The sequence below is a fragment of the Eublepharis macularius genome, chromosome 9, assembly GCF_028583425.1.
Source record: "Eublepharis macularius isolate TG4126 chromosome 9, MPM_Emac_v1.0, whole genome shotgun sequence".
In the NCBI taxonomy this organism is placed as follows: domain Eukaryota; kingdom Metazoa; phylum Chordata; class Lepidosauria; order Squamata; family Eublepharidae; genus Eublepharis; species Eublepharis macularius.
The window spans coordinates 40241088-40268659 of record NC_072798.1 but is presented as its reverse complement, the minus strand read 5'-3'; the positions used below and the strand labels follow the sequence as shown (position 1 = coordinate 40268659).

At 41.8% G+C, this 27572-nt stretch overlaps 1 protein-coding gene across 1 annotated transcript; it reads right to left on the bottom strand.

Moving 5' to 3' along the window:
• Positions 1-199: 199 nt before the first annotated feature.
• On the bottom strand, positions 200-27368 carry XRCC6 (X-ray repair cross complementing 6). The gene is made up of 13 exons (XM_054988247.1): positions 27161-27368; positions 24124-24217; positions 22446-22558; positions 20767-20905; positions 17164-17418; positions 13255-13438; positions 12807-12993; positions 10517-10685; positions 6028-6189; positions 3172-3301; positions 1911-2011; positions 1054-1167; positions 200-596 (listed from the first exon to the last, which is right to left on the bottom strand). Exons 2-13 carry the CDS (start codon positions 24200-24202, stop codon positions 397-399), a joined length of 1833 nt encoding a protein of 610 aa, XP_054844222.1. The 5' UTR covers positions 24203-24217; positions 27161-27368; the 3' UTR covers positions 200-396.
• Positions 27369-27572: the final 204 nt, after the last annotated feature.

Below are 27572 nucleotides of genomic sequence, written 5' to 3'. Positions count from 1 at the left end.
ATGAGTTCATGTTGTCTGAATAGCAGACAACTTAGGTCTCTTGCATTCAACATTAGTGACAATTACACTTAAATGAAAGATCAAAGACCCAAAAGTTTTATACCCCACTCCCATACATAGTCTATTTGGGTTTATCCACGCTATACATTATCTTGTTTGAAGTACAATATTGCAACATCAGGAATTAACCGGACAGCAGTTCAAAACATAGCAATTTATTCAGACACCAAAAAGCATATAAATGGTAATTTTAAGACAAGAGCTATAACTGGCATTTTTCTACCAAATGAACCCAAAATAACAATTGGACTTTCAATTGTATTCCTCCTCAAGGTATTCTACATCATATTTGGGACTGGGTGAAGAAACTAAACCGTTGAATATAGGGCTTAGTTGTTAGTGGTTAGTAAAATGTTCAGTCACTGCATCTAAAAGTTCTTGCTTCTTCCCACCTCCCTTCAGCCCATAAATCTTGCAGACATCCTTCAGAAGTGATACTGTGAGCTTTCCCAAAGTGCCTTTTTGAACATGATTTTTTAACTCCTCTTCAGAGATTTCTATCTTGGTTTTCTTTTCTAGTTGTTCTGAGCCACCGCCTGTTGGAACAAGATTGTAAAATACAGACAACAAACAATTTATCCAACAATTCAGAAATATGTTCCTTTGCAAAATTTATTTACATTATCTATAGTTTGCCTTTCTCATTGAGACTCAATATAATCAATGTCCTGTATATATTCTGTATAGCGAAGTTAAAAATATCTTGCAGTCCATGCACTATTTATATATAGGCTCTAACTAATGAATAGCCTAGCACATTGGGTTTCATTTGGTTTTTTGATCCATTATGATTCAGAAGACAGATGGCATCCACAGCCAGGATAATCCAAACACATTTTGGAGTGAAATGCAGAAAATAATAGGTAGGTATTTAACAGCAAACTTCCTCAAAAGACTAACAAGTCAGAAAACAATTACCTCATTTAGTACATGAATAGATATATAAGTATACATCCCCAGTCTACAGATTTTTGTGCTCCTATGCAATCTCACCTTGTTTGCGCTTTGTAGCTTTCCCTTCAGGATCATAACCAGGTGGATACACCAGCTGCTTGAATTCCTCCACAAGGTTACCTATCCTGTAGTCTATTGCCTCAGTCTTAGGCACTGGAATATTTAAAAAAACATCAAAGCTTAGATGAGAGATTTGCTAAATTAGATTTAAATATAGTGGAGCAATAGTTCTATAAAGGAAAGGTTATGCAAAAATACTTCGTATAAGAAGTTCAACAGCATGACAAAGTTTTGAATACAAAAGAAAAATTGCTTCTACTGCAAAATCTATATTATTAACATATTTTAATTACAATTACTGCTCAACAGAAGCAAAACTGGTTGAGGTGGGGGGAAGCTCAGCCACCACTAACAATTCATGACTGTCTATATAAGTATAGGAAAGTAGGAGTAGTAGCACTACTTTGCTAACAACCAGAGTTGACAGATTATATGCCAGAATGCTTGAGGAACATGGCTAAAGAAGCTACCATTGCTTCTAAAACCTCAGGGGAGGAAGTCCTGGTGGCTAGTCTATCTTTGGGACTAAAAAAATAAACATTTGGGTACTTTTTAAAATAAGATCTGAATGCAATACTAGCCATTCAGAAAATGCTAATCTAGACTGAATTTCAACTTTCAGGTCAGCAAGTGAAAGTCCTATTTACTGTTCTAGAGCGGTCTATCTGCAGTTCAAATGTGACAAGTTCAGATTGACCTCTACCATTTATTTGCTCCTCTTCCAAGAGACAATTTTTAATAATTTTAAGAAACCTAATAGCCAATAATTCTGTTTCTAAACATTAATGACTAAAAAGCAAATGCCAGACATCTTTACTACCCTGAATTAGTTTTACCTGTCAGATCCTCAGCCTTTTCAGGTTCCAGCAGGTCTAGGGCCAAGGCCTCCAAGTTCATATAGTGCTGTTGGAGAACTGGGTTCTCAAAGCTGTCGCTCCTATAGACACCCCAGGGAGTAAACACCAAGAACATGAACATCAAAGAAAAGAGATGGTACCCATGCAGTCCTAACATGAACATCCTCAAGTGGCTTTTCTAAAACATCTACAGCATTTCACTAAAAATACTAGATTGTCTTCATCCTAAACTGCCTGAGATGTCAGCTCTGGTTCTATTAACTATATGAATTTACAAGATATGTAAATCTCCACTCCTTTGCATTATGGCTCTTACCTTTGAAGAAATACTAGGAATGCTATTTGCTCAGACACGGGTTTGTTTGTTTTTTATGTATAGTTAAATCTGAAAAAGGGTAGTTTAAATGCATCAGAAAGAGCAGGAATCCCCAAACTACTGTTCTGTGGTTTGCTATATGCGAGCATGGCAAATAGCTCTGTAAAAGTTAGTAGTCCTAGCCTTGTTAGTAGTCCTGGCAAACAGCATGTCATCAATTTTGATGGTCTTTGCAATGGCAGCTACGCTATTCAATTTGTGTCCCTTATTGAATCTCTTTCTTTAATGAAAACCTGGAAGGCCTCTTCAAACATAAAGTAATATTTAAAAAGAAACCTCAGCAGCCATTACACTTGAAAGCTGCAACTATTCTGACTCCCCAATGTATTTATTCAGGTTGTATGCTTTCTTTGCCAGAATTTTGTCCATTTGAAAGCAATCCTGTTCACTATAGAGAGTTAGAATATAATTCATCCCATCGATACTTAATTTTACTATTAATACAATTTGTTCTTTATGCACAGAGACACTTTGGTTTAATTTTCAGACATAAGAGATGCTGTATTGTAATGGGTGTTAGGACTAGCTGAGTAAGTAAAGAATTTTATGACACGATCACAATGACGGTTGAACAAAAGAACTTAAATTTGGAATATAGGGATGCTTTGCCTGCATTAAAAATTAAATTCATAAGACACTGCAGGCTTTTAAGGTCAATCTAAACTTAATTTCTAGGTTTAGTAGCCAGCGTTATACCTTAGAATAGTTGCTCAGAACAGCATTAAGTACTACATATTACAGTTGTACTATACAGTAACTAATAAAATGTTCAATGTGGGTGTCTCTGGAACCCCAAGAGAGCTATCTAAGAACTGTTAGCCCAGTACATGCCATTCATTCTCTATTCATGTGGCCTCTAGTCACCTGTACTTGAATCGAAGTTTCTGGATAATTTCCTTCATTTTGTCTACCTGTTCTTGATTAGCTGAGACTTTCTCAGTAAAGTCAATTTTCCGTTTGTCATCTGCATAAGGTAGGAAAATAAGATGAAAACCTGAGAGAGGAAGAAAAAAATTAGTAACAGCAAAAGATAACACTTAAAACCACAAATGGAAAAGGATCCAAATACTCAGTACTCAAAATAATAAATGCCATTTCAAGAAGATAATATGGACAAACAGATCTAGGAAAATAACTGGACGATTCATGAAAGTTTTATAATTATAAGATTAAGCATTTCAGAGATGCAGTTTATTCAGAGGATAGACAACTTCAAAATTCATGAGCAAAACCAACAGCTGCTTGTACATGATTTCTCTGTGGTTGCACCCATTTTACAGAACGGCCTACTTGAAAAGGTCAGGAAAGCCCCCACTTTCCACAAATGATGCAAAACTGAATTCTTTAATAGGGCTTTCTTACTCAGATAGGAGGGATTGTACTGTAAGGAGGCGGTCTCAAAGAAATGCTTCGCTACTGTGTGCTATCTGTAGCTTTAAGTATGTGCGACCATGTACTATCTATTTCTTTAAGTATGATCCTACTAGCTAGTTCTATGTTGTTTAATATGTCAGTCTTAGAAATGCTTACACTCTGTTTCAGCATTTCTTCAACTCTGTATTGGATTTCTGCTGATGTTATGTCATTGCAAATTCGCATTTATATATCTTATTGCATGGTTTATTGAAATGCCTTTGAAATTGACTATACTGACCTCACACTCTGTAATCCTCCTTGAGTCTAATTGAGAAAGGGGACTATAAATAACATAAATAAGATAAACAAAAAGAGCAAATAAGTCTACAGTAACAACTAAGGCTGATAATGCCTCACTTAAAATGAGGGTTCCAGAGAAGCCAAAAGTCAGCCCAAGGGTTAGAGTTCCAGAGATTGAGTAACAGCAAGGACAGTGGAGAAGCCGTAAAGTGTACTTGTTTCATCCACAAATTGCTGCTTCATCCAGGCATTTTTATTCCCGAGTCCTGATGAGTTCAAACTCCCAGCTAATTACTTGGCAGGCATCCTGAAACTACTCATTCATCTCAGTAGTTGGTGACAGCTCATGAGTCATGCACTTCTCCTATGTTCTTGTATCTCTACACGACAGCATCAGGGTTGCAAGGGTGTCAAAGATGCAGGTGGACTGGGAGGGGCTTCTGCAGCCTTGCTGACTGCTTCAGAGTTCCCTGACGTTGATTCTATTACAGCTGTAGGTACTGCTTTCTGATCAGCCAGTAATCTAATCTCTTGTTGCTCTTCATCTGACTCAAGGACAGCTGCAACTGGGTCAGTTTGGGGGCTAACTGCAGGCAGTTCTTCACCTGATGAATCTTCACTGAGCACAGACTGAGGCTGACTTACAACATGGGGGGGAGAGGGGAGGCATAACACATGGCAGCTGCCATTTTCAGAGCCCAGCAGCTCCCAATGGTCCTTCAGGAGGGCAGTATGCACCCCCTGCAATTTGAACCCTGGTCAGCCAATCAGAACTCACAGGTCAGGCAGCAGATGTGGTTGGCAGTGTTTTCCCTCAAGTCTGCTGTCAGAGGATTTAGGGAGAAGCCAGCCTGCTTCCCAGCGTTCCCTTTATTTGAAGCTGGGATTTTAGGCACATTGCATGGAGTTTTGACTCTTAATTTCTTTCCTTGTCACAACTTGAGGTAGGGCAGTTTTGGCACTGGGCACAGATCCTTTTGGGGGAAAACAGCCTGCGTGTCCAGTTTCTCCATTCTGGGGATCCTCTTAAGGGATATCTTGGGAATGAGGAATGACAGGTGCATGCCTAGTTTGGGGGCTGTTGGGACATCCTCACTCCCAGGTGGCAGGGGATCCACACAGAAGTATGCGCCCACATAGTATCAACTGACCTGCCTGTCATCGCTCCCCGAGGGGGAGATCATCAGCTGACAGGCAGGTCAATTGATGCTGGGATCTGTACCCTATGCTGTGCCAAGGTTCCATAAGCTGTGAACCAATAAAGTTGTGGCCTTCTTTAACTCCAACCTGGTGGCTGGGGTTTTCTGTTGTCTTGTCCCACCTCTCCACCCTTTAACACTGGGTCCGCAACAGCACTGATTCACTGTTCAGTGCTGTGCCTCCAGCTTGCAGGTGAACACAATGAGGCTAAAAAAGCTTGAGAAAGCAATGCTGCATGGAATGCAAGTTGTAAGTGAGCAAAAACATCAGGCTTTACAACATTTGTATGGCCCATGTGGCACAGCAGGCAGCAGTCCTCACAATTAATGTCTATTTTTTGGAGCATGAGTATCATTATGAATCTGAAATCTCTTAAACTAGAAGGGTTTTTTTAAAATCTAAAATCTAATGTGAAGGATTTAATAAACTCTTACATTGCTGTGCTGTAGTGTCTATGCCCATGGTCTTACCAGCTCCGTATACCATTTTTAAAATTTTGTTCAAATTGGGTTTAATGTGTCCATGACTTGTTTACACAGTTGTGCTGAAACAGACCTATATCATTATTAAACCAAGATACTTGAAATAATAATCCTGTGCATTATTATGTAAATATGAAAGGTACAATGCTCTTAATTTATTAGTCACAGATGAAATTAGTCTATGCTAGGCACTGAAAATTGAATGTGATACCAAAAAATGGTTGTAATATGATGAAAGAGGGAGAAAAAAATCTCTCTATGCACTTTCTCCATATTGTGTAAAGATATTAGCCTCCACTCTTCTAAATTAGCAGAAAAGCATCAGACAGATACAGCAACCTCAAGCCAGTTGCACACCAGAAAAGTCGACAATTTCACTGACCTGGGGGTGCTGTCTGCACATTCTGCTCATCCAGTACTTCTTCTTGAGGGACCAGGGCTATAAACCTGGGAGGAGTATTGCGACGGGGAATGTACCTGCATACAGCCATCACTTCTTTCTCTAGACATTTTGTTAGCAAAGCATTAAATAATGTAGTGCTTCCTGTAAGAAAAAATCCATGCCTGTTATTAGGGGTGTGCATAGCTGAATTCCAGAGCTGAAATTATACACATAAAATCGCTGTTTCGTTTTTCCAGAAGAGTAACAACTCCAACATGAAAAAGAGTCCAGTAGCACCTTTAAGACTAACCAATTTTATTGTAGCATAAGCTTTCGAGAATCAAGTTCTCTTCATCAGATGCATGGTACAGAAACTGGTCAAATATAGAAGAGGAGGGGGGAGGAGAGGAGGAGAGAGAAGATGCAGTTAGGGGGGGAAAGGGAGGGTGCAACCAAAACATTCCTTTGCTAGTAAATGTAAACATCTCTTGGAGATGTTTGATTCTCGAAAGCTTATGCTACAATAAAATTGGTTAGCCTTAAAGGTGCTACTGGACTCTTTTTGATTTTGCTACCACAGACTAACACGGCTAACTCCTCTGCATCTAACTCCAACATGCTTGAGAATAACAAAGTTCTGATGCTTACCAGCCCTGCAGCTTGAATTTTTTTTTAATTCTACTGATTTCCTGGACAATGAAGTTTCTCCCAATCAGACCCTTGCAAGGAAGAAGCACAGAGCGCTCCCAGCCAATTCCAAGCTGCAGAGAGCTGCCATTCAAACCCTTTGTCCAATTTGCTTGAAAATTGGACATTCTTTCATGGAGAGGCCGAAGTTGGACTGCAATTTTGGTGACATATGGCTGAAAAACAATTACTCCAGCCTCCCCCTGGAATAAAGTCCCCATAGAGAACAATGGATGTGCAATTAATAATAGTGGAGGGGGACCTTGTTCAGGTGCCCGTGGAATTCAAACCTTTGTCCAATCTGCTTGGAACTTGGGGTTTCTAAAAGGGCAGGCAGGAGCACCACTGCAATTTTGGTGACATTTGGTTGAAAAACAGTAACTCAAGCCCCCGCCCCCCATAGGAAATAATGGCAGACCAACGGGATGGGTGGGGGGAGGTCTGCAATAAAAATCTTCCTTACTTTTGACCAGGAAGAAAACTACAAGGAAGGATGGCAAATATAGTTTTAGGTGGAGAGGTAAAAATAATTTATTATCAGTCACTGTAAGAAAGTAGGAACATGAAATGAAAGCCAACAGTGCTTTTTTAAAAAATGCTGGTGACTGGCTCGCGCTCTCCTTTTTTTTTTTTTTTTTATATAAATTTTTTTATTTTCAGAACTACAAAACACTACACCAGACTATCACAAGGAAAGGGGAGAGGGAAAGGACAAAGGGGGGTGGAAAAAGAAAAAGGGGGGGGGAATGAACTACAAAAACTAAACACTACACTTCAATGTTTCCCTTCATACTGTCATAATACAAAAATAGCTCCATAGAATAATGATGGAGTGGTTAATCATACAGAGAATAAACATTTCAAATTCTGATTAAACTTTCCTCCCCCTTCTAGGTCCCGGACGTAGTTCTCTCTGTGCAACTGCTGTTGCGATGCTCTCCTCCTCCTCCCCCCCCCTCCGGCTCCTCCTTTTCTTCGTTCTTGGTGCAGCAGAGTTCTGGGTTTTTATTCTCAAAATCCTTTAGTTGATCTTCTGATAATATCTTATAGGCCTGATCTTTATATCTGAACCATATTCCTTCCGGGAATAACCATTTGTACTTTATTCCCTGTTCCCTCAGAAGAGCTGCAAACTTTTTATATTTAAAACGCCGTTTCCGGACTAGAAATGGAACGTCCTTCAAAATCTTGACTTTCAAACCCATAAAGTCCAAATCCGCATTGTATGAGTTATATAGGATGGTGTCCCGAATCTTTTTAGATGAAAAGTCAATAATGATCTCACGAGGCAACTGTCGCTTTGTTGCATATTTTGAAGAAGCCCGACGGACCTCCAAAATGGCGCTTTTAACCTCTTCTTTAGTCGTCCTCGCGGGTGTCGCCAGTAGTTCCGAGACCAAATCCCACAGATCCTCATTTTCCTCCTCTTTCACGTTTTGGAGACGCAAAATTGTCTGCGTTCGTTCCACCTGTAGCCCGATCAGCTGGTTCTCCACCAACTTCAGCTCCTTTTTTGTAGCCTTCACAAGTGACGCACTTTCCAGAGCAGACTTTTCTGCCCCCCCCGCTGCTGCCTTAATGGTTTTCACCTCGCTTTCAATTAAGCCCACCCTTTGATCAGTTTCGTTCAGCTTGTCAACAAAGGGTTTTATGGCTTCCACCACCGCCCTGCACACCAACTCTTCGAGCGACTCCCCCTTCAAAGTAGCCGAGATTGACTTACCGAGAGCGGGACTTTGCTTCTTTGCTGCCATTTTGGGGGGGGGGGGGGCGCCAACAAAATTCTGGAACTCAACGAAGGGGAAGAGCGAGTCTTCTTCAGATCAACCTCTCCTTCACAGACGCTTGTAAAACAGAAGGGATTCGCTTGTTTACAGGCTTCCGCCTGTTTCTTTTACTTGCCGTTTCTCGTTGCCCGGCGGCACTCGAGGCGCCGCGCACATCTGCTGGCCTCCATAGGGACAAACGGGCAATTCCCCCCCCCCGCATTGATTTCGGGGAGTTCTTCCCGCCGCGTCCCGGACCCTGGCTCCCTCCCTGGGAGTCCTGGGGGCTAATCCTCGCGGATCAGCCGCCCGGTCAGGGTGCCCGGTCGTTTCCTCCCGGACCAGCCGAGAGGAGCGTCCGGCATGGCTGAGAAAACGAAAACGAATCCCTGGCTCGCGCTCTCCTGCTGGCTGCTGCTTGACAGCCATTTTAGGAATTAGAGAGAACTTCGTGCAGCTGTGCAAACAGAGACTTACTTCAGGGGTCAGTAAAATCATCCCTCTTTGTTCAGTCCGCTTGAAACTTAAGGGAGGCTTTAGATTAGAGGGAGGACTATGTTCTGTGCAAATTATAAACAGCTGCCCTAGACCCTCGTATACATTCCCCATTGAAAATAATGGTCCTAGAACTCTAGAATGGTCCTAGAACTCTAGATAGTGGCAGTAGTTAGCATTTATATAATGCTTTCAAGTATTCAAAATGCTTTATGTATATTATCTCAATAATCCTTACAATCGTCCTGTAAGGTAGATACTTTTTATATATTTAAAAATATGCGCAGGATTATTTGCAATTATCATGGCAGAGTAAAACAAGTGGGTTTTTTTAAAACGCTTGTATCAACAAATCCCGCATCATTCAAAACAAGACACAACCAGCCCAAAACACAGCCAGAAGTTCAAAATAGAAAAAGTGCCAACCATTAGATGCCATAAAAAACCCCAGTCCTGAAGAGTCGCATTTTAAGCCAGCAGAGATGGGGGCCAACTCTGCTCCCGCTGGCAAGGTATTCTACAATGTGGGAACCATCACTGAGAAACATGGCTGCATATCTCTTCGTATCTGTAAATAGCAGGAGCAGGGAAGTAATAAAGGAGAAGATACATGCCTGATATACAGGCCTCAGATCTGTCAAAGCTTTATATGTCAGTACTGGCATTTTGACAGAGCAAGCAGCAGCACTTTGCACAAACTGTTGCTTCCAATGAATTTTCAAAGGAAGCCTCATATACAGCATGTTACAGTAAACAATCTGAATGTCTAAGAGGAAGTCTTTGTCAAAAAGAAACAATCTCAGCCAATTCACTTGTCTCAGATGGGAAAATATAGCTTATCACTGCTGCCAACTAAGAATCCAACAGTATCAGATTCCCAGCCTATGAACTTTGTCCATGAGCAGTTGTGTGACCCTATCTGGGATACGTAACATCCTTCAGCCCTAAATTGGTCAGCATAATCCCACTGTCACATGGATTAAGATTCAAAGTTTTGACCTTCATTCAGCAATTTGTGTGTATCTGACCATCTGTGGACTTTCCTGGTCACCCTTCTGCTGGAGCCAATAAGCCCCCCTATTTGATTCCAGGGTCACCAGATCCACCCCCCATCACCATTGCCCTCTGCTGTAAATGGATATGTTATTCTGTTGGAAGAACTTTGTGGTTGGACACAGGTCTTTATCTCTATTTAGGTAAAACAGAGCTTGGTGTCGTAAGCATGTTGATGTACTGCACACTGACCATTGATCATTTGATCAAACTGCTCATTGATAAATCTTAAAAGAACTGTAAAGAGAGAATCTTGTCCCAAAGCAGAGCAGCAGCCACTAGTGATACCCTCTAATGCCAAACAGAACCACTGCCAAGCAATGCCCACATCTCATATTCATCTCAAGTGATCCAGAAGGACTAGCAAAAATCCATCTCATCCAGGAATATTATTGTCCCCATTTTTATATTTGAAATCCTATTCTAGCCCCTAGAAAATATTTCATGCTTATAAAACAAGGCAAACAATCCTTTCTACATAAATTTACCACTGATCAAGGACTCCTCAGGATAGATGAACTGGGCAGGCTTGATGTGGTGATGTCGTTTCAGCATTACCAAGGGCTTGAAGCCAATCAGAAATAAGCCCGGCGAATCAAATCTTTTTGCTTCTTCTGTCTCCTCTTTTTCCAACACTATCTGACGGTTCCCATAGGTCTAAAAAGGCAGCCGGGGTGGGAGGGGGGAAGAAATGTAACTGCAAAAAGAACCATGGTATCCACAGTCTCAAGTTCAGAATTAGAAGGCTAGTAGAACCATAGTGATGCTTGCAATATCATCTGGCACATAACAACAGAAAGTGTTATTTGTTTTCTGCTTGTCTATTGCCTGATTCAAAGAGTGATTCCTGCTTTGCAAACACTCTCTGTACTTGTACTTAATAAATCTAATTATATTTTATCTGCCTGTGTCAAGAGGCAGATAAATCAAGAATTGCTCATAGGCACTGTCAAGAATTGCTCATAGGCACTCCCTGGGAATGGACCTAGAGGCTGAAAAGCCTCCAACAAAAGAGAACAGAACTCTGGTAAGTTTCTAGAGGTCATGAAGTGGCTGTGATCAGCACCTAGGGATGGGACCCAAGGGTATCTGGTCTTGACACACACCTACTCTACCTGGCTCAAAGTGGTTTCCAACCACATATAGAAATAATTATAATCACAATAAAAATAAACTAGCCACACAGCAAAAGCACATCAATTAATCCATATTTTTGAACACTTTCCAAACTTCCTTTAAAGTCTACAGGGGGGGGGCACCGGGGAAATATTTGGTTTACCCAAAGCGGGAAAAAGATTCGGAATAACCCAAACCCGAAGCGGCAAGCCACTTTGGATTTGGGTTAAAAGAATCACTTCAGTATGCTTCGTAATGATTCGGAGCATACCGAAGTGAGGCCTCCCACACACCCCTGAGCCCCCCTTCCCCCAACCTGAACCCCATTTACCTTTCCTGAAGGCAAGAGCCAGCTCCTCTGCCACCTGCGTCGCTTCCTCCGCCTCCACAGCGGCCAGCTGGGTGGCGGGGAAGGCCAGAGCAGGTGCCTCTGCCACCACAGCGGCCACCAGGGCAGCGCGGAAGGCCGAAGCAGGCACCTCCACCGCCACAGCAGCCAGCTGGGTGGTGGGGAAGGCCGCAGCCGGCGCCTCCTCTGCTGCCAGCAGGGTGGCAGGGAAGGCCACCGCAGGCACCTCCATCACCTGTGCTGCCCATGCCGCTGCCGCCAGAATGTCCCAGGTAAGTGGGGTGGTGGTAAGAGGGAGCCCTTTAAAAAGGCCCCGAAGTGACCTGAATCACTTCGGAAAGTTTTGATTCGGTATTTCCAAATTGAGGCCATCATACTTGCCCTGATTCGGAAATACCGAAGCTTTACGAATTGGGCCCGATTCGGGTTTTTTTCTGAACTGGAAACCCAAAGCGCACACACCTAATGTCTACCATCTGATATAGAATATATATCCAACATTTTGTTTCTTGGTGAAAACATAAATTAGTATGCCACTTACACATTAAAACAAACAAAAAAACGCAGAGTGGCTGTATTAAGAGAACCCAATTTGTGACTGACAGAAGAAAGCTTAGATTGAACAAAACAGAGAGTTATACTTAAAAAGAACCTCTGATGTTTAACACAATATGACCTAGTTTGAAATTCTTAATCTAATCCAGAGATCTCCAAGGTGGAGCTCCGTGGGCACTATGATACCTACTTTCTTCTTCCCCAAAGCATTTCTTCCTCAAATTAAAACGCCACTCCTGGCATTCCACTCCTGGAACAGGAAGGGCTTCAGAAGATCCCAGAAGGTATCACCTTTATGTTATGTTTAGAAATAGCTACTCCATCATAAGTAGATGCTTAGTTTGGAACCTCCCAACATTCTGTGACTGGCCCAAAGGCAGTCATTTCACAGTGGCCATTTTGTGGTGGGGCCCACTGCCTGTTTGCAAAATCCAGAAGTGCCCACAGGCTCAACAAAGTTGGGAACCCCTGTTCTAATCTGTGTATCAATCCCAGTCAACCCAACTCAGACACTGTTAATAGAAGACAAATTGCCACCTAAATAATCTTTGTTATAAGTTGTATTCAAATGAGTCTTAAGGAACACCACAGGACATAGTGAATGGAAGGGTTGCTAAGACAGACATAAACCAGGTTGTCAATCATGACCCACACTATGATTTCTACCTAAAAGTCTTCCCCAGATAGCCTTGCAAGCTCTCTGACATGGGAATGCTGGGGGAGGAGGGGCGATTAAAGAAAATCTTGAGATCCATTACCTGAGCCCTCTTGGTATCACTAGGGAGAAGCAAACCACCTGTCTCTCGATTAAAGGTTCGGGTTTTTGTTTTCACTGGCTCATTAGTTTCCCTGTAAAGTTTTATTGGAGGCTGTTTGAAAGCCTTCTGAACTAGGTTGTAAATGCCAACAGTGAGAGCCATATCTTTTCCCAAGTAGAAGTTCATCCTGTGAGGAATCAACAAATATTTATTCAAACATAGATTTTAAATCATGTTATATTTCAATTTCCACTTTTAAAAATGAAGCACATAAAAAATTCTCAAAACAGCATAAACTGTCCATAGTTTATTATTACATACCATTTTAATATTTATCAGGCTGTTACTCACTAATAAACGGTTCAATTGAGAAGGCTGCCTACAGATTTCCAGTCCCTTTTCCCTCAAAAGGTGATCAGGAGAAGTTAAGATTTCTCTTGATACTCACCTGGCCAAAGCTCGCTTTCTGGTCTCCTTTGCTCGTACTTTCTTCATGAGGTCTTCTAACTTGCTGGATTCATCAAACTGGACTCCTAACTCCTCATCTTCTGCTGTATTAATGATATCTCTGTAGAACAAGGCAATATCAAAGCCCCCAGGTTTCTTCAGGTGCATTAAATCAAGGTAAATACCTGGAGTTAAAGTAGAATTGGGGGGAAGTAAACATATTTCCTAAGTATATTCAGATAAACGTTTTACAGGTATTCATTGTGCAGAAGATCCTAAATAGTTAAAGAATAAGAACAAAGATCCTGAGGAGATGGAAGACAACTAGTCCATATTTGTTCTTTTCCTTCTTCAAAGAAAAATAATGTTTGTACAAAACCCATCCAATTATTTTTGGCAATGAATCAGAGAGAACACATGCTTTGAAGTCACTTTCTCTGTGGTAATTCTTAACCAGAGGGATGTTTCCATGACATGAGAAGTTTTAGTCATGACTTAAACATGGATATCCCAAGTCACTCACTAATTCTCAGCAAATCCTTGTATAGACTGCCTCCTGCCCCAGGAAAGGCAGTATTACCGTACGTGGTCAAAAAGACACCTATATCCTAGATATATTTATGTGAATGGGACCCATTTTCAGCCCAAATATACACCAGAATGGCCTGAGCATGTGTCTACTTTCTTTCCACCATTAGTGGTATGCAATCCAGGATTCATGTGAACCAACAAAATAGCCAGATTTATGCCAATCCAGCATAATCCAGCTATGTTGGATCATACTGGTGAATCCCAGATTGGATCTGGGGAGTCAAATTGTGATGGGCCAGATTTGGCTGCATGGCCCTCATAGAGAAAAAGCAGGCTGCTAGTGCCTGGTGCATTCAGACAGACAGACAGCAAGAAGCTGCGCAAAGTGGAGGCAAGCTTCATACAACAGCAGGAGAGCAGTGCAGGGGGCAGTAGGCAGAATTGATGGATTCCTATCCCACCCCTCCACCCTCAAACAAGCTCCAAAGAGCCCTTCAGGCTACCACCAGCTGCCTTTTTAACTTCATGGCTCCGGTCAGCATCAAACCTTCCCCTCCTCTTGCTTCAGATTGGAAGGATCCTTTGATTCGATATTGAGATTCTCTGGTTTGCCATAGATTCCCTTGCCATAGTTCAGTTCTGTTGGCCTTTTTTGGTTCATCTTGCATTGGGAATGGGACTTACATTTGCGACTGACTTTTGACAGGGGGTTGCCTTTGCTTAAGGTTTCTCTTTGCCTGGAAAGACTTGGAAATGTTTCTTCCATAGGAAACAACGGAGAGTGGCTGAGGGCACCTTGTTCAGCTGCCCACAGAATTGGTCTCTGGGATCCAATCTTCCTGAAACTTGGGAGGTATTTAGTGGACGAGAATGAGTAGGTTCTCTACAAATTTCATGGGGTTTGCTTGAAAAATGCCCCCCACCCCGATATTTTTATCCATAGGAAATAATGGCCAGATAAATTTGGAATTCTCTAACTGGGATTTTTCATATCCCTGACACCTGGCTCTGGATCAGCCAATTTGGTGTGTGTGTGTGCACACTCCCATCCACCACCTCTCCCTCATATGCTAGAGAAACTATAGGTTTAGGTTTTCCCAACTCAAGTAAGTGACTCATACAAACAGTAAAAAGAATCTGCTAAGAGTAACATAAACCTCTGGAAGGAACTACTGAGAATCCAGACAGAATGAAGGCAAAGGTATTTTACCAAGGAGCATAATTAGTAAACTCGAGCAGTTGTAACGATAGCCAGTACACAGCAAAATCGAATGCCCCCTTAAAATACAACAGTGAGTAAGCCACAGTTGCACAAACCCATGTGGATTGGAACAAGACAGAGCCGGGCCGGCTTGAGAGAGAGAGAGAGAAAGTGAGTAAGTGCTTGCAAGCCGGGCTGCTGATGTAAAGAAGGGCAAACTGCTTTGATTTAACTTGCTTTACTTTCATTCATGACTCCTGAGTGAGTGAGTGAGTGAGTGAGTGAGTGAGTGAGTGAGTGAGTGAGTGAGTGAGTGAGTGCGTGCCTGCCTGCCTGCCTGCCTGCCTGCCTGCCTGCCAGCCAGCCAGCCAGCCAGCCAGCCAGCCAGCTGGGCTGCTGATGTAAAGAAGGGCAAACTGCTTTGATTTCACTTGCTTTATTTTCATTCGTGGCTCCTGATTGAGTGAGTGAGTGAGTGAGTGAGTGAGAGAGAGAGAGAGAGAGAGAGAGAGAGAGAGTGCTTGCAAGCTGGGCTGCTGGTGTAAAGGAGGGCAAGCTGCTTTGATTTCACTTGCTTTATTTTCATTCGTGGCTCGTGAGCGAGTGAGAGAGAGAGAAAGAGAGATGTTAATTAGTTCAGACAACTGTATGAGTTGTTTTTTCTTAACTAAAACCTCAGTATTCAGGTTTAATTGCAGTGTTGGCACTTTGAAATAAATAAGTTGGTTTTGTGTTGCAGTTTGGGCACTCAGGCTCAAAAAGGTTCGCCATCACTGCCCTAGGAGGACTTGGGAATATTTCCAAATCAGGAGAGAGAAGGGAAATATCTGGGCAGTTAGAATATTGGAAGCAATTTTGGTTACCAACGTTTAGAACCAAAGTTTTGCAAGAGATTCCAGTAGTTCAAATTAGATTACTCCACTGAGAACCTCTTCATAGGGAATGCTAAAACATGCTTCAGTGATAAAGTGACCATTTGTAATAAACATACTTTGATTGATTGCTGAGAAGCCTTAATTAACAATCTGAGGGCTAGATGCAGGGCAAGTTTTGGTTTCACTCTGTAACTGTTATTGTTCTCAGATAATGGAATAAGATTATGCAGAATTGTACAGTAACCTGCCCTGTCTCTGCTGGCTCTTTTCCGGCAGGACAAGACAGGACACAGGGCCTGGCCACACATTACACCATTTCCAAGACCACCCCAAGTCATGTCAGATGTGTGCTGAGTGTTCCATGTTCAGACCTCCCAGCAATTTCTGAAACCATTCTCAGGCATATGGGGGCCCCTTTCGGACCACAGTACACATGGAAAGCGTACTTTAGCCCTCTTCTCCATGTAATTTTCCAGACCTGAAACAACTCTAGGGAGCCATTGTTTGCCCCCTTAGCGAAACTTATATGTGGATGATGTTTCACACATGGGTTTCCCCAACAGGACAAATACTAGCTTCCCATGAACATTTCAGGTACAGAAAATGTCATGGGGAAGTGAAGCTTAAACCCTCACACACACCATGGCTCTTCTCCATACTGGGTCCCCATATGCCTGAGAATTGAGCTTTTAAAATAACTGAGGGCTCTTAACACACCTGGTTAGTTAGGACCCTCAGCAAACCCAGAAACAGTATAACATGTATTTAGACCCAGAGACAGTAATGGAGGCACAAAGCAGAATTCTTCCTGCATTCCTTTCTCCCTCTGTCCCAGCTAAGAAAAGCAAGAAAGTAGCATACTGGAGGGAATTCCTTTCCTTCCTCCATCTGCATCATTTCAAGAAGCACAGAGGAAGAGAGAAAATAAGTGCTGGAAACTGCAGCATGTTCAGATTGCAAATGCTCACGCTCATTTTGGTAATGCAGTGCAAAATGAGGTGCACAGAAATTATTCCAGGACTCTAAGAGAATCACACCCTCACTAAGAAGAGTCAGCCAATCAGATTCCACTACCTGCTTTTGTTCTTGCTGGCTATAATGATCAGAAGCATTCCATATTTCTGTACTGCATGAAACAGAAGAACTGGAACATTTCTGATATCCAAAACTGAGTAATCTAGACAAACTCTAAGATTAGTCCTATTACTCTTATCAATCACAAGCCAGTTTTCTAAAGAAGGAACTGAGTAAATACTGCATCACTGGTTGAAAAAAAGCATCATTTTGAATATGAAGTACTGACCTGTCTCTCGGAGATCCACAGCTTTAGTCCTAGCAAACTTGGCTTTAATGCTGTCGTGACCATGAGGATTGTCATCATTAGTGAACAACATGATCCTCTTATGGCTCATCTTGAGACGGACATCACTGAAGAGATTGGAGCAAACCCAGAGTGCTTCACCCAATGAATAGTCAGAGCTATGGCCAAACGACTTGCGGAAGAGTGCTCTTCCCTGCTCTCCTTTGTATTTGCCTAGTTCTAACACTCGTTTTGCACCTGATGGTAGACAACAAAAAACAAAAGTGGATGATTATAGTTCACCCGTATCACAACCAAACAGAATGATGGCTCTTTTATACCAAGACATGCTAGTCAACTTTTACACATCGTTCAGCAGTTTATGCCATTTTGAGTCCTCTCATTAAAAGCTTCCCTTTTGGAGTATCAGTGATTTGGACCCATCAATAACTACATTTTTTTTCTTACTTGCTACTTAAACACTTACTGGCTTGCTCCATTGGCAACCTATCAGTTACGAGATCAATGTAAGGTACTGGCTATCACATACAAAGCCATGATGGGCTCATATCTGTGGGGCTGCCTTTCTCCCTATGAGCTGCCATGACAGCTTTGCTCATATGATTAAGGCCTTTTGCAGATGACATCCTGCAACAGCAAAATCAACAACAGCACATATGTGTGCATTCTCTGTTGTGGCCCCCACTTTATGGAATGGCCTGTATGATGAGGCCAGGAAGGCACCCACTCTCCTGGCTTTTTGAACTATGCAAAACTGAATTATTCAAGAGGGGTTTACATAGGTAAAAGGGTTGTACTATAACAAAACGATTCAGAAAGATGCTTTGGTAATGCAGGAATCTGGACTATATACTATTGAGTACATACTGTCCGCCGCTGATCCTACTATGTAGTTTTTGTGTTGCTTAATGCATCAACTTAATGCTAATGCCTTGTTTCAGCTCTGCTCAGATTTCTACAATCCAAACCCTATTGCATTATGTACTAGATGTCCCATTGTGTTGATTGTATGTTGATTTACACTGTGCAATCCGCCTTGAGTCTCAGTGAGGAAAATGGAATATAAATACTGTAAATAAATAAATATGGGACAATCTTGAAAACCTCAAAACTACAAGTTTAAATAAATAGCTTGGGCATGTTAGAGGTGAATAAAATCATTAAGTTCAACTGATTTTGGGAGACATTTGTAGCTGTAGAGGAGGAAGTATTTAAATACTGAGCAAAGTTTGTAATTATTTTCAAATTGCATGGCTTTATTAATACAGAATGGCAAAAGTATAAAAGACTGAGTGATATAAACTTTTCCTGAGCTATTAGTTACAAAACATCATGCCACAATAAGTTATCTTATCACACACACACACACACAAAGCTCTACTCTTTCTATTCTGTACAACAACTTCAGTGTCTATTTTAACTCCACCATGCTCAACCTTCAGTCTAATACCAGTTTCTTAAACCTTTAATATTAGTTCACTGGAATGGACTGGTGAAGTTCTTGTACTCTTGCTGCCAATGTCTGCATAAGCTTTTAAAAGACAACAGTTCAAAGTTCTTCTGTTGAAGGGGCTGAAGGTGACAAAAATGCAAGAACAGGGAGGAATAACAGAGTGGGAAATACCAGTATAAAAGGGCTGAGGCCCATCACATCAATGCTACCTTTGTTTTAAGGGCCAATTCACATGATTCTATCAGCAAAATAAAATGCAAACTGATCTGATCCAGAAATTGGACACAGACCCCATGTGAGTCCTCACATGTTTAATGTGCCACAATACAAATTACATAAACGGGTTGGAGAGGGTACACAAAGCATATGGTAAGCTGCTAGTTCACAACTACTTCACCGCAGAATGAATTGCAATACACACTAAGTGACCCCAGATAGCCCCATGAGAAGCACAACCAGAGATGTATCTTTAAAAAACCTAAATATGGAAACACAGCAAAGGGAAGGTTTGCTTTCTCACAGGCTGCAACTGTCAAATTTTATTAAGTCTCAGCCACATACTAGGTCTTGTGCATAATAAAATACATTTTGTAGCTTTCAAGCTAACAAAGACAGGCTGGACAATCTAAGTGAATTGTCAGGCATTTTGGGAAAGACAGGCAAGTTGTGGAATAAGGATAAAACAAAAGGCAATCCAAAGCTTAGCAAGGAAAACTCCAGATCAATAATATATGGCTAATTGGGGAGGGGGGGGTCCTACATGGAATATTTTGATTAAAATAACTCATGCCAATTCCTGTGATAAGAATGAAGTGAGCTGCATTCCACTAAGATAATCATGCCATGGTACAACTCTTATCTAATTATGAGATATTTTATGTAACTAATAGTCAGTGCTCGGCCCAGTCCTCACATTAACATCATGTAAAGAGATATGGTAGATGTACATTTAGGGAGGATTAGTATACAAGTATAAGATTGATGATGAGGGTAAAATAAATAACCAAGCAAAAGTTAAGAAATAAACAAGTTCTATATCTTTATTATTATTATTTATTATATTAGATTTTCAGTCCGCCCTCCCTGCCAGGCAGGCTCAGGACGGAGTACAACATTTCAAATTACATAAATACAGTTAAAAACAGATAAAACAGTATACAAATAACATTAAAACAACTTCATACAATACAGCTTCTCTTCAGATGGCGATGATAAAATACTGCTTTTCAAGCCCTTTCAAGTTGCTTTAATCTAGAACCCAAATTCAGAGCACTAGATAGTGACCATTCACAGGTTGCCACAACTTTGGGAGTCCAATAAGCAATGAATAAAGAGGCCATGAATTTGGAGAAAAGCAGAGAAGAGAAAGCAGAGCAAAGTGTGATGGGAGCTCTAAGCTGACATCAACCCAGGTGAACAAGAGAGTTCTATCTTGGAATTGCCAAGCAAGCTTAGAGCACTACAGACTTGACATTATAAGGTAAAGGTTAAGGTTAAGGTAAAGGTAAAGGTAAAGGTAGTCCCCTGTGCAAGCACCGAGTCATTACTGCCCCATGGGGGGACGTCGCATCACAACGTTTTCTTGGCAGACTTTCTACAGGGTGGTTTGGCATTGTCTTCCCCAGTCATCTACACTTTACCCCCAGGAAACTGGGTACTCATTTTACCGACCTTGGAAGGATGGAAGGCTGAGTCAACCTTGAGCTGGCTACCTGAACCCGGTTTCCACCAGGATCGAACTCAGGTCATGAGCAGAGCTTGGGCTGCAGTACTGCAGCTTACCACTCTGTGCCACGGGGCTCTTCACCTGGCATTATAAAAATGCTGAATTAATCAGGTGAGTTTGGATAAGGACTCGATATGCTACAGAAATACTTTATAAGATAAACTGAGAGCAATGATGTGTGTAATGCATTATCTAGTCTTGTTCTGTTTCAAGTGTAATCAAGGGAAAGCTAACCAGGCAAAAAGATACCCAGCATAGTGAGAAGTCTACTAGGCTCCACTAGAATAAGCTGCATGTTGCGAGGGAAAATAGTAGAGGAAAAGTCTGAATTGTAACACGTCAGTCAACAAAACATCATTTTCCCTACATTCTCTCTCCACAGATTAGCTTTATAGATTCTCTTTACCTGGATTGTCCAAATCCTGAAGGACATAGATGTGCTTAAAATCCACTGAATTCTTGCATTGCTCAGTGCCATAAAACACCACACCAACAAGGTCCCTGTCGTGACTGATGATTTTGTTTGTGTACACATTCTGAATACACTAGTAAAAAAAAAAAAACAAATTAGCCAGGAAAAAAGAATTGAAGGGGCTACTGAAAAAAGTAGAACTTTGGTTGTCTGCATTTCTTATTTTTAAAGGGTAACAATGTTTCGAACTGTATTTCCCAGAACATTTACAGATATTAGAATCTACATGGTTGTATTAGAAAGTACCGTGGTGCAGTGGCGCAGCATGGGGTGGGGGAGAGGGGCAGTCGCCCAGGGCGCATAATTTTTAGGGAGCCCCGTGCCAAAGGGAGCCTGTGCTGTGTTCGCAGGAGGCCACCCGCACCGCCCTGGCCGCCTGCCGCACTGACAGGGCGGCTGACTTGCTGGGCACCAAGCTGGCCCTCCTGCAGCAGCTGCTGGCTGAGGAGGGCACCGAGCTGGCAGCAGTGGTGCGGGTGGATGAGCCGTAGGGCTGCCAGGTAGGGGGAGAGGAGGCAAGCGGGCCTGAATTTCGGAAGCGCTCCCGGAGGGTGGGACATAATTATTAGGGGGAGGGGGGCTGCACAGGGAGAGCCTGCGCTGCATCCAGAGGAGGCCCCCCATGCCACCCTCCACGCCGACGGGGAGGCCGGCTTGCTGCACGCCGAGCTGGCCATCCTGCAGCAGCTGCTGGCCAAGAAGTTCACTAAGCTGGCGGCAGCAGCACAGGCTGCTGTGGCAGAGGGCTGCCAGGTAAGGGATGGTGAGGCAAGTGGCCCAAATCACAGAAGCGCTCCTGGGGGATGGCCACGACCTGCATGATGACATCACTTCCCAAAGTGATGTCATTGCACAGTCCCAGGAGCACGCGCATGCTTTGCACACACACATGTGGTGCCAGGGGCGCCACCTTCTGCTAGGAGTTGCCCTGCGTGCTGGCAACTCATGCTACGCCACTGCCGTGGTGCCTTTATAAAGAAATCTTTTTGATATTTCCAGAACTATCATGTCCACACAGCTGGACAAAACCCTACTGAACACAGTAGACCTTACTTCTGAGTAAGCGTGCACAGTATTTTCAAATTTTAAAAAGGATAGGATTTGGGCTGCATGATACCTAAGAAAATGCCCATCTAAGCATTATATGCCATCTAAGCATTATATTATATATTTCTGAATATATAATGTGATTTCAGTTACTAGCATTAAGGTCTTAATATATTTTACTGTAGCATCATATAGCAAGTATGCAATCTCCAACTTTTTCAAGCATTTAAAAATCACCTATGCATGAAGACAGAATAATTTCCAGATTCTATTTCTCTGCCTGCAGATTTGTTTCTTTTCTAATCACATACAGCATCTCTACTATGTACTGCAAAATGTTTCAACCACAAAAAAGAAAGTTGAAGCAGTTTTATTCTCCTTGCAATGCTTTATATATCCCAGGTAGAACACAGATAATGCAGAGATAAGAAGAATTCAAGCAGAACAGACCGACAGTTCTATCAGCCTTTGGTGAATAACTTCTATTAATGTACCTACAAGACATTCCAGGATCTTTCAAACTACATGAAGTGTAATCAACATTAATTTCTAACTAGTGGTCTTACCTGGATTGTCATGTCAAAAGGAGTCAATTCATCGTTATCATAGGCGTCAAACATGGCTTTCGAGGCATCCACCAAGAAAACCAAGGTGTCTCGACCTGCATATTTATATTCACCTTTAGAAGACAATACCAAATATATAAGTGAATCATGCTCTTATGCAATTCTTATACTGAAATATGTTCCTTACACTGAGTGAATAGTAGCAGCACTCCAATAAGGATTAATAGTGTGGATGGAAGAGCCACTTAAGTTGGAGAAATTCCTCCAGCCTAAGGAGGGGACACACCATTGTGTTTTTGCACAGTAATCTATTGTTGAAGCAAGTATGTGAGCCTTTGCATTCCAGCAAAATTTCTACAAAACCATTTCTAAAAATTACAAACTTTTTAAAAATTAATGCTGACTAGTAAATGTTTTTGTCAATATATCAGAACTGTAGACAGCACAGCTCTAAACTACAGATCATGCCAGTATATAGAGACGAGAAATAACCACTGCTGAAGAAATCAAATATATAATGGATGAATCAGTCGGAGAGTTTTCCAGAGACAGAAGAAATTCCACCCATGAAACAAGACCCTCTTGCCCACACCATGTATATGCTTTATTCTAAGAAATGAGTTGAATTTCAGAACTCTTATCACAAAAGACAGGGTAGCAGCAAGATACAGATTATAGGAAATGACTGCCAGTCACATGAAGAGGCCTGACAATCCATTAATTGACTGCAGTCAAGTATTGTCAAACATTTCTCTTTAGAAAATTGTCAAATACACCATGAAGCCAAGAATACCATTCTGAAGTGTACTTTTTAAATTTCATTATGGCATCATTTTCTAAAAAAGGCAGAAGTAAGGGCTGCTCACCACCTATACCTACAACAGTGAGGAAGTATCAACATATCTAAGCTTCTCCTACTAGTTATCTGCTATAACTGAAGGGATCTCCAAACAGGAAGAATTAGCCTGCTGCCTAACTGGGCACAACTACCTTTAAAAATTGGGGTTTGTGTCTTAATAATTGTTGTTACTTTGCTTTATTTGTTTTAATTTCATTTTTTTACAAATATTGCAACTTTAGGCTGATCCTACCGTTCCAGGATAGAAGCCAAATGAAAGAACTGTTTAATGACTCATTCGCGCTTATAAGAAACCTTATATAACAAATAAACCATTAAACTTTAATTTTATCATTTCACAAAGTTAACTAATTTGTTTTTGTAATGTGCACATATATCAAAACTGTTGATGATGAAAGGATAATTTATTGTTCTACTAAAGTTAATGCTTTAAAAATACTAGAACTACATTTGAGAATAACTGACCAAATCTGAAGATAATTGACCTCACCTTTTTTGACCAGTCAAATGGTCAATCCTACATAAAGAGCATAGAAGCAGCAGCCTTTACTAATAAAGTTTTCCCAGATGCCAACTGCGTGTCTGAAATATGTACTACCTATATATTTTATGTATTTTTGTTAGTAGCCAATAATATTTCTGCTACTGTACACCAGTTGTCAAATTCTACTGAATTCCAAACAAGTTTTTTCATGTGCAGATCCCTACCTGTACTGGTTGCCAGATGTTTCTAAATTTGATGTTGCCGGCCTGCTGCAGTTTCAACTCAGCACTTTCCTATGATAAAGTACCAGCATAAGCCCCAAGACTGATTCTTACCAATAGTTTCAACTTCTTCATCTTGATCCTCTTCTTCTTCACCTTCCTCACGTTTGTAGTATGATACCCAGTCTGACATCGGTTCCACACCTCACTACAAAGAACAGAACAGTTAGCAAATATTGCTTTGCAAGTTAGTTGAAACTTTAGTCCAAAGTATCATCATAGTCTTTAATGTACACTTAAGCAGCCCCTCTCCTGACTTTCTCTTCACTGGCAGGCTTTCATGGTTCCTTATAATTTTAAAAGGAGATTGTCCATGCATCCCCTCTCATGATGGAAGGGTTTGGTTTTCAAAATCCAAGACTCTCTTTTGAGTCTAGTATCAGTCCACTCACAGAGAAGACCTGGAGAGACTGCAGCTTCCCCTTCCCATTGCAGTCTAAAAAAACTTGTTCCCAGAGAGTCAGCAGACCCTCAGGAATTGAATAGGAGACAAAGGGGAGGTTAGCAAGGAGCAGAAGAAAATCAGTAGAAACTGCTATCCCTGCTTCTGAAGATGAAAATGCCTTTAAGTTTTTGAAACTGTCCACCCAGCTAAAAACATATTATAAACTTGTCATATCTCAGAGGAAGAGTGTGAAGATTAGTAAATAAAATAAGTAAGTTATATCTGTGTCAAATTTCCCATACCAGCAGCCATCTTTGCAACATCAACATAATTTCTCATTGTCTATAAATAAGTGATTTTATGCTTGCTAAAAGGCACTTGCCTGCCACTAAAAATCACTATCAGGCTCTCTCTTATTCAGAAATGTCCTACATAAATAATAATAACACAGCAATAAAATTCCATTTGCACACCACTCTTCCAGCCAGATTAGTGCCCACTCAGAGCAGTGGTCAAAGTCAGCATTATTATCCCCACAATGTAGCTGCAGAGCTGGAATTGAGAAGAGTTGCTTAATAATTCAGATAACTCTTCTTGGCCAAGCAAGATTTACACCACCTAAAGAACATATTCTCATCTACTTCAAATGTAACAATGGCACGTGCACTTTTTTATACTCTTGGAGTAATAGCAATAGGGGAACCACACAACTTCACAGTGAGATGAGCTTCATGTGAGATCACAGATTATACATATCACTGTGAAGAAAATATAGGATGCTGAGATCTTGCATCACAAGTTAAACAAAAACTGAAACAGTAAGTTCATGAGCAACTCATATAACAACTATTCCAAACATGGTGAAAATTCTCCCATATTTGAGTTGTGCAGCCCAGTGTTGTGCAGCAGGTGTATTATCACTGATTGGAAGGAGAAAGCCTTGCTGTGAGCACATTAAGTTGGAGACTGTGACTTCGGACGTTATGTATATAAAGGAGGCTGAGAAGAAGGGAATCCGAAACGAGCAGTTTTAGCTGGCGGGCTCGTTGCCAACAACCAGGAGAACCGGGGAGGGACCCGGATGGTGTACTCCGGAATTTGCCATCTAGATTTTCTACTATGAAATTTGCAGCTATTTGGAATTCACACCTCTTTTGACTATAGTGATTTGTTTCCTTTCAAGCCATTGGCATAGGAAAGGATTTAATTGTGCAACAGAATTGGCTTCTGTCTATTACAGCACCTTGGAAATGTATAATATGTGACTGTATTTATGGAATGAGTCTTTGTAATATTGTAACATTGTATGAAATTGTGTATATCTTTGTATTTGGATCATGATAGTGTAATTAAATTTTGCTAATTGAAAATAAGCCCTACTAAGATCAATAGGATTTATTACCTATTCACAAGATTGATTCTTCACAAGAAGTGCCTCACACTACCAAGAACACCTTTGTCCCTTGCCATCCTAACTTGGCAAATAATAATAAGAAGGCAAGGGCCTGTTGGCTGATCTCAGCAGTTGTTTGGCAAACAGGTGGATGTGCTTGCTCTGGCATATTGGGCACTGTCCCTGTAACATATGATTATATGCTTCACCCACAATGAAATACATCTGATGAAGCAGACTTTTGTACAGAAAGTTCACAACCCAACAGAGCCAGTATGGTACAATGATTAGAGTGCTAGAATAGGATCTAGGAGACCCAGGTTTAAATGCTCACTCTGCCATGGAAGCTCTGTCTTGGGACGCACACTCGTACCATAACCTATATCACAGGGTTATTGTTGAGAGAAGAAAATGGAGAAGAAAATGCCTCTATTGGGAAGAAAAGTGAGGTACAGATATGTAAATGAATGAATGAAGCAAATAGGCACCACAAGATTCTGATGTTTTTGGTTAATACAGCTGCTCTCCTGGAAAGGAGTTAAGCAGGAGACCATTTATTTTAACAGAACAGTCCAAACTGTTATTCAAGTTCTCCATTAAGATAGTTTTAGGTGGGTAACCATGCCGGTCTGCAGTAGAAGAGCAAGATTTGAGTCCAGTAGCACCCTAAAGACCAACAAGATTTCCGGGAAATAAGCATTTGAGAGTCAAGTTCCCTTGGCCAGATACAAGTATCTGGGGACAAGAGCTTTGACTCTCAAAAGCTTATATCTTGTTCGTCTTTAAGGTGCTACTGAACTCAAATCTTATTTGAATCTTGAGACCGACTGCCAATTCACCAGTCCGCCACTGCCAAGTGCCTGGAGGCGCTTGAGAAACAGTCACCTCAGGACCAAACATGCAGAATCATGAAGAAACGAAAGCACATCTGGCCCGGGCCCCGGTCGCTACAGCCAGAGAGTAAAGAGAAGGAACTTCCTTAGCATGGATCTGGTCTGCCCTGGAAGGATATCGGCTCATGAGGTAGGATTGCCAATTCCAGTTTGGGTAATTCCTGGAGGTTTGGGGGGGGGGGGGTTTGAGCCTGGAGACAGCGGGCTTTAAGGAGGGGAGGGACCTCAGCAGTGTATAATGCCAGAGTCCACCTTCCAAAGCAGGCACTTTCTCCAGGGGAGTTGATTTCTGGGGCCTGGAGATTAGTCGTATTCCGAGAGATCTCCAGCCACCATCTGGAGATTGGCAAAGTTACCACAAGGGCGACACCTCAGGTATGTTGGTGCAGCCTCACCGCCACACATGAAAGCGGCCCTTACCGTTCACTGGATCCCTAACAGAAAAAAATCCCAACCGCCTTCCTCCACTCAGAGTTTCTCGACCGCTTCTTTTCCGTCTCGAAACATTCCAGCACCGGAACCTCGGAAAGACCTGTCAGTCACGGCCAACCCCCACCCCCCAAACCGGCAATAGTCCAACGGCGAACGACCAGTAGGCAGCGCTAGGTTTCTTACTCTCGGGGAAAAGTCTGTGGAGAAACCTAACTTGGACTCCCACAACTCTTACCGCATAGTTATCCGACCAAGCCGCGCCCCCAAGACGACATAACCACGCCCACTATTCTCCATATTCTAACCAATACGCCGCGGCCAACCCCTTTCACATTGTCCTCACTTGCTCCGCCCCCCTGGAGTAGTTGCCTATACTTGTAGCTCCGCCTTCTCACTGCTT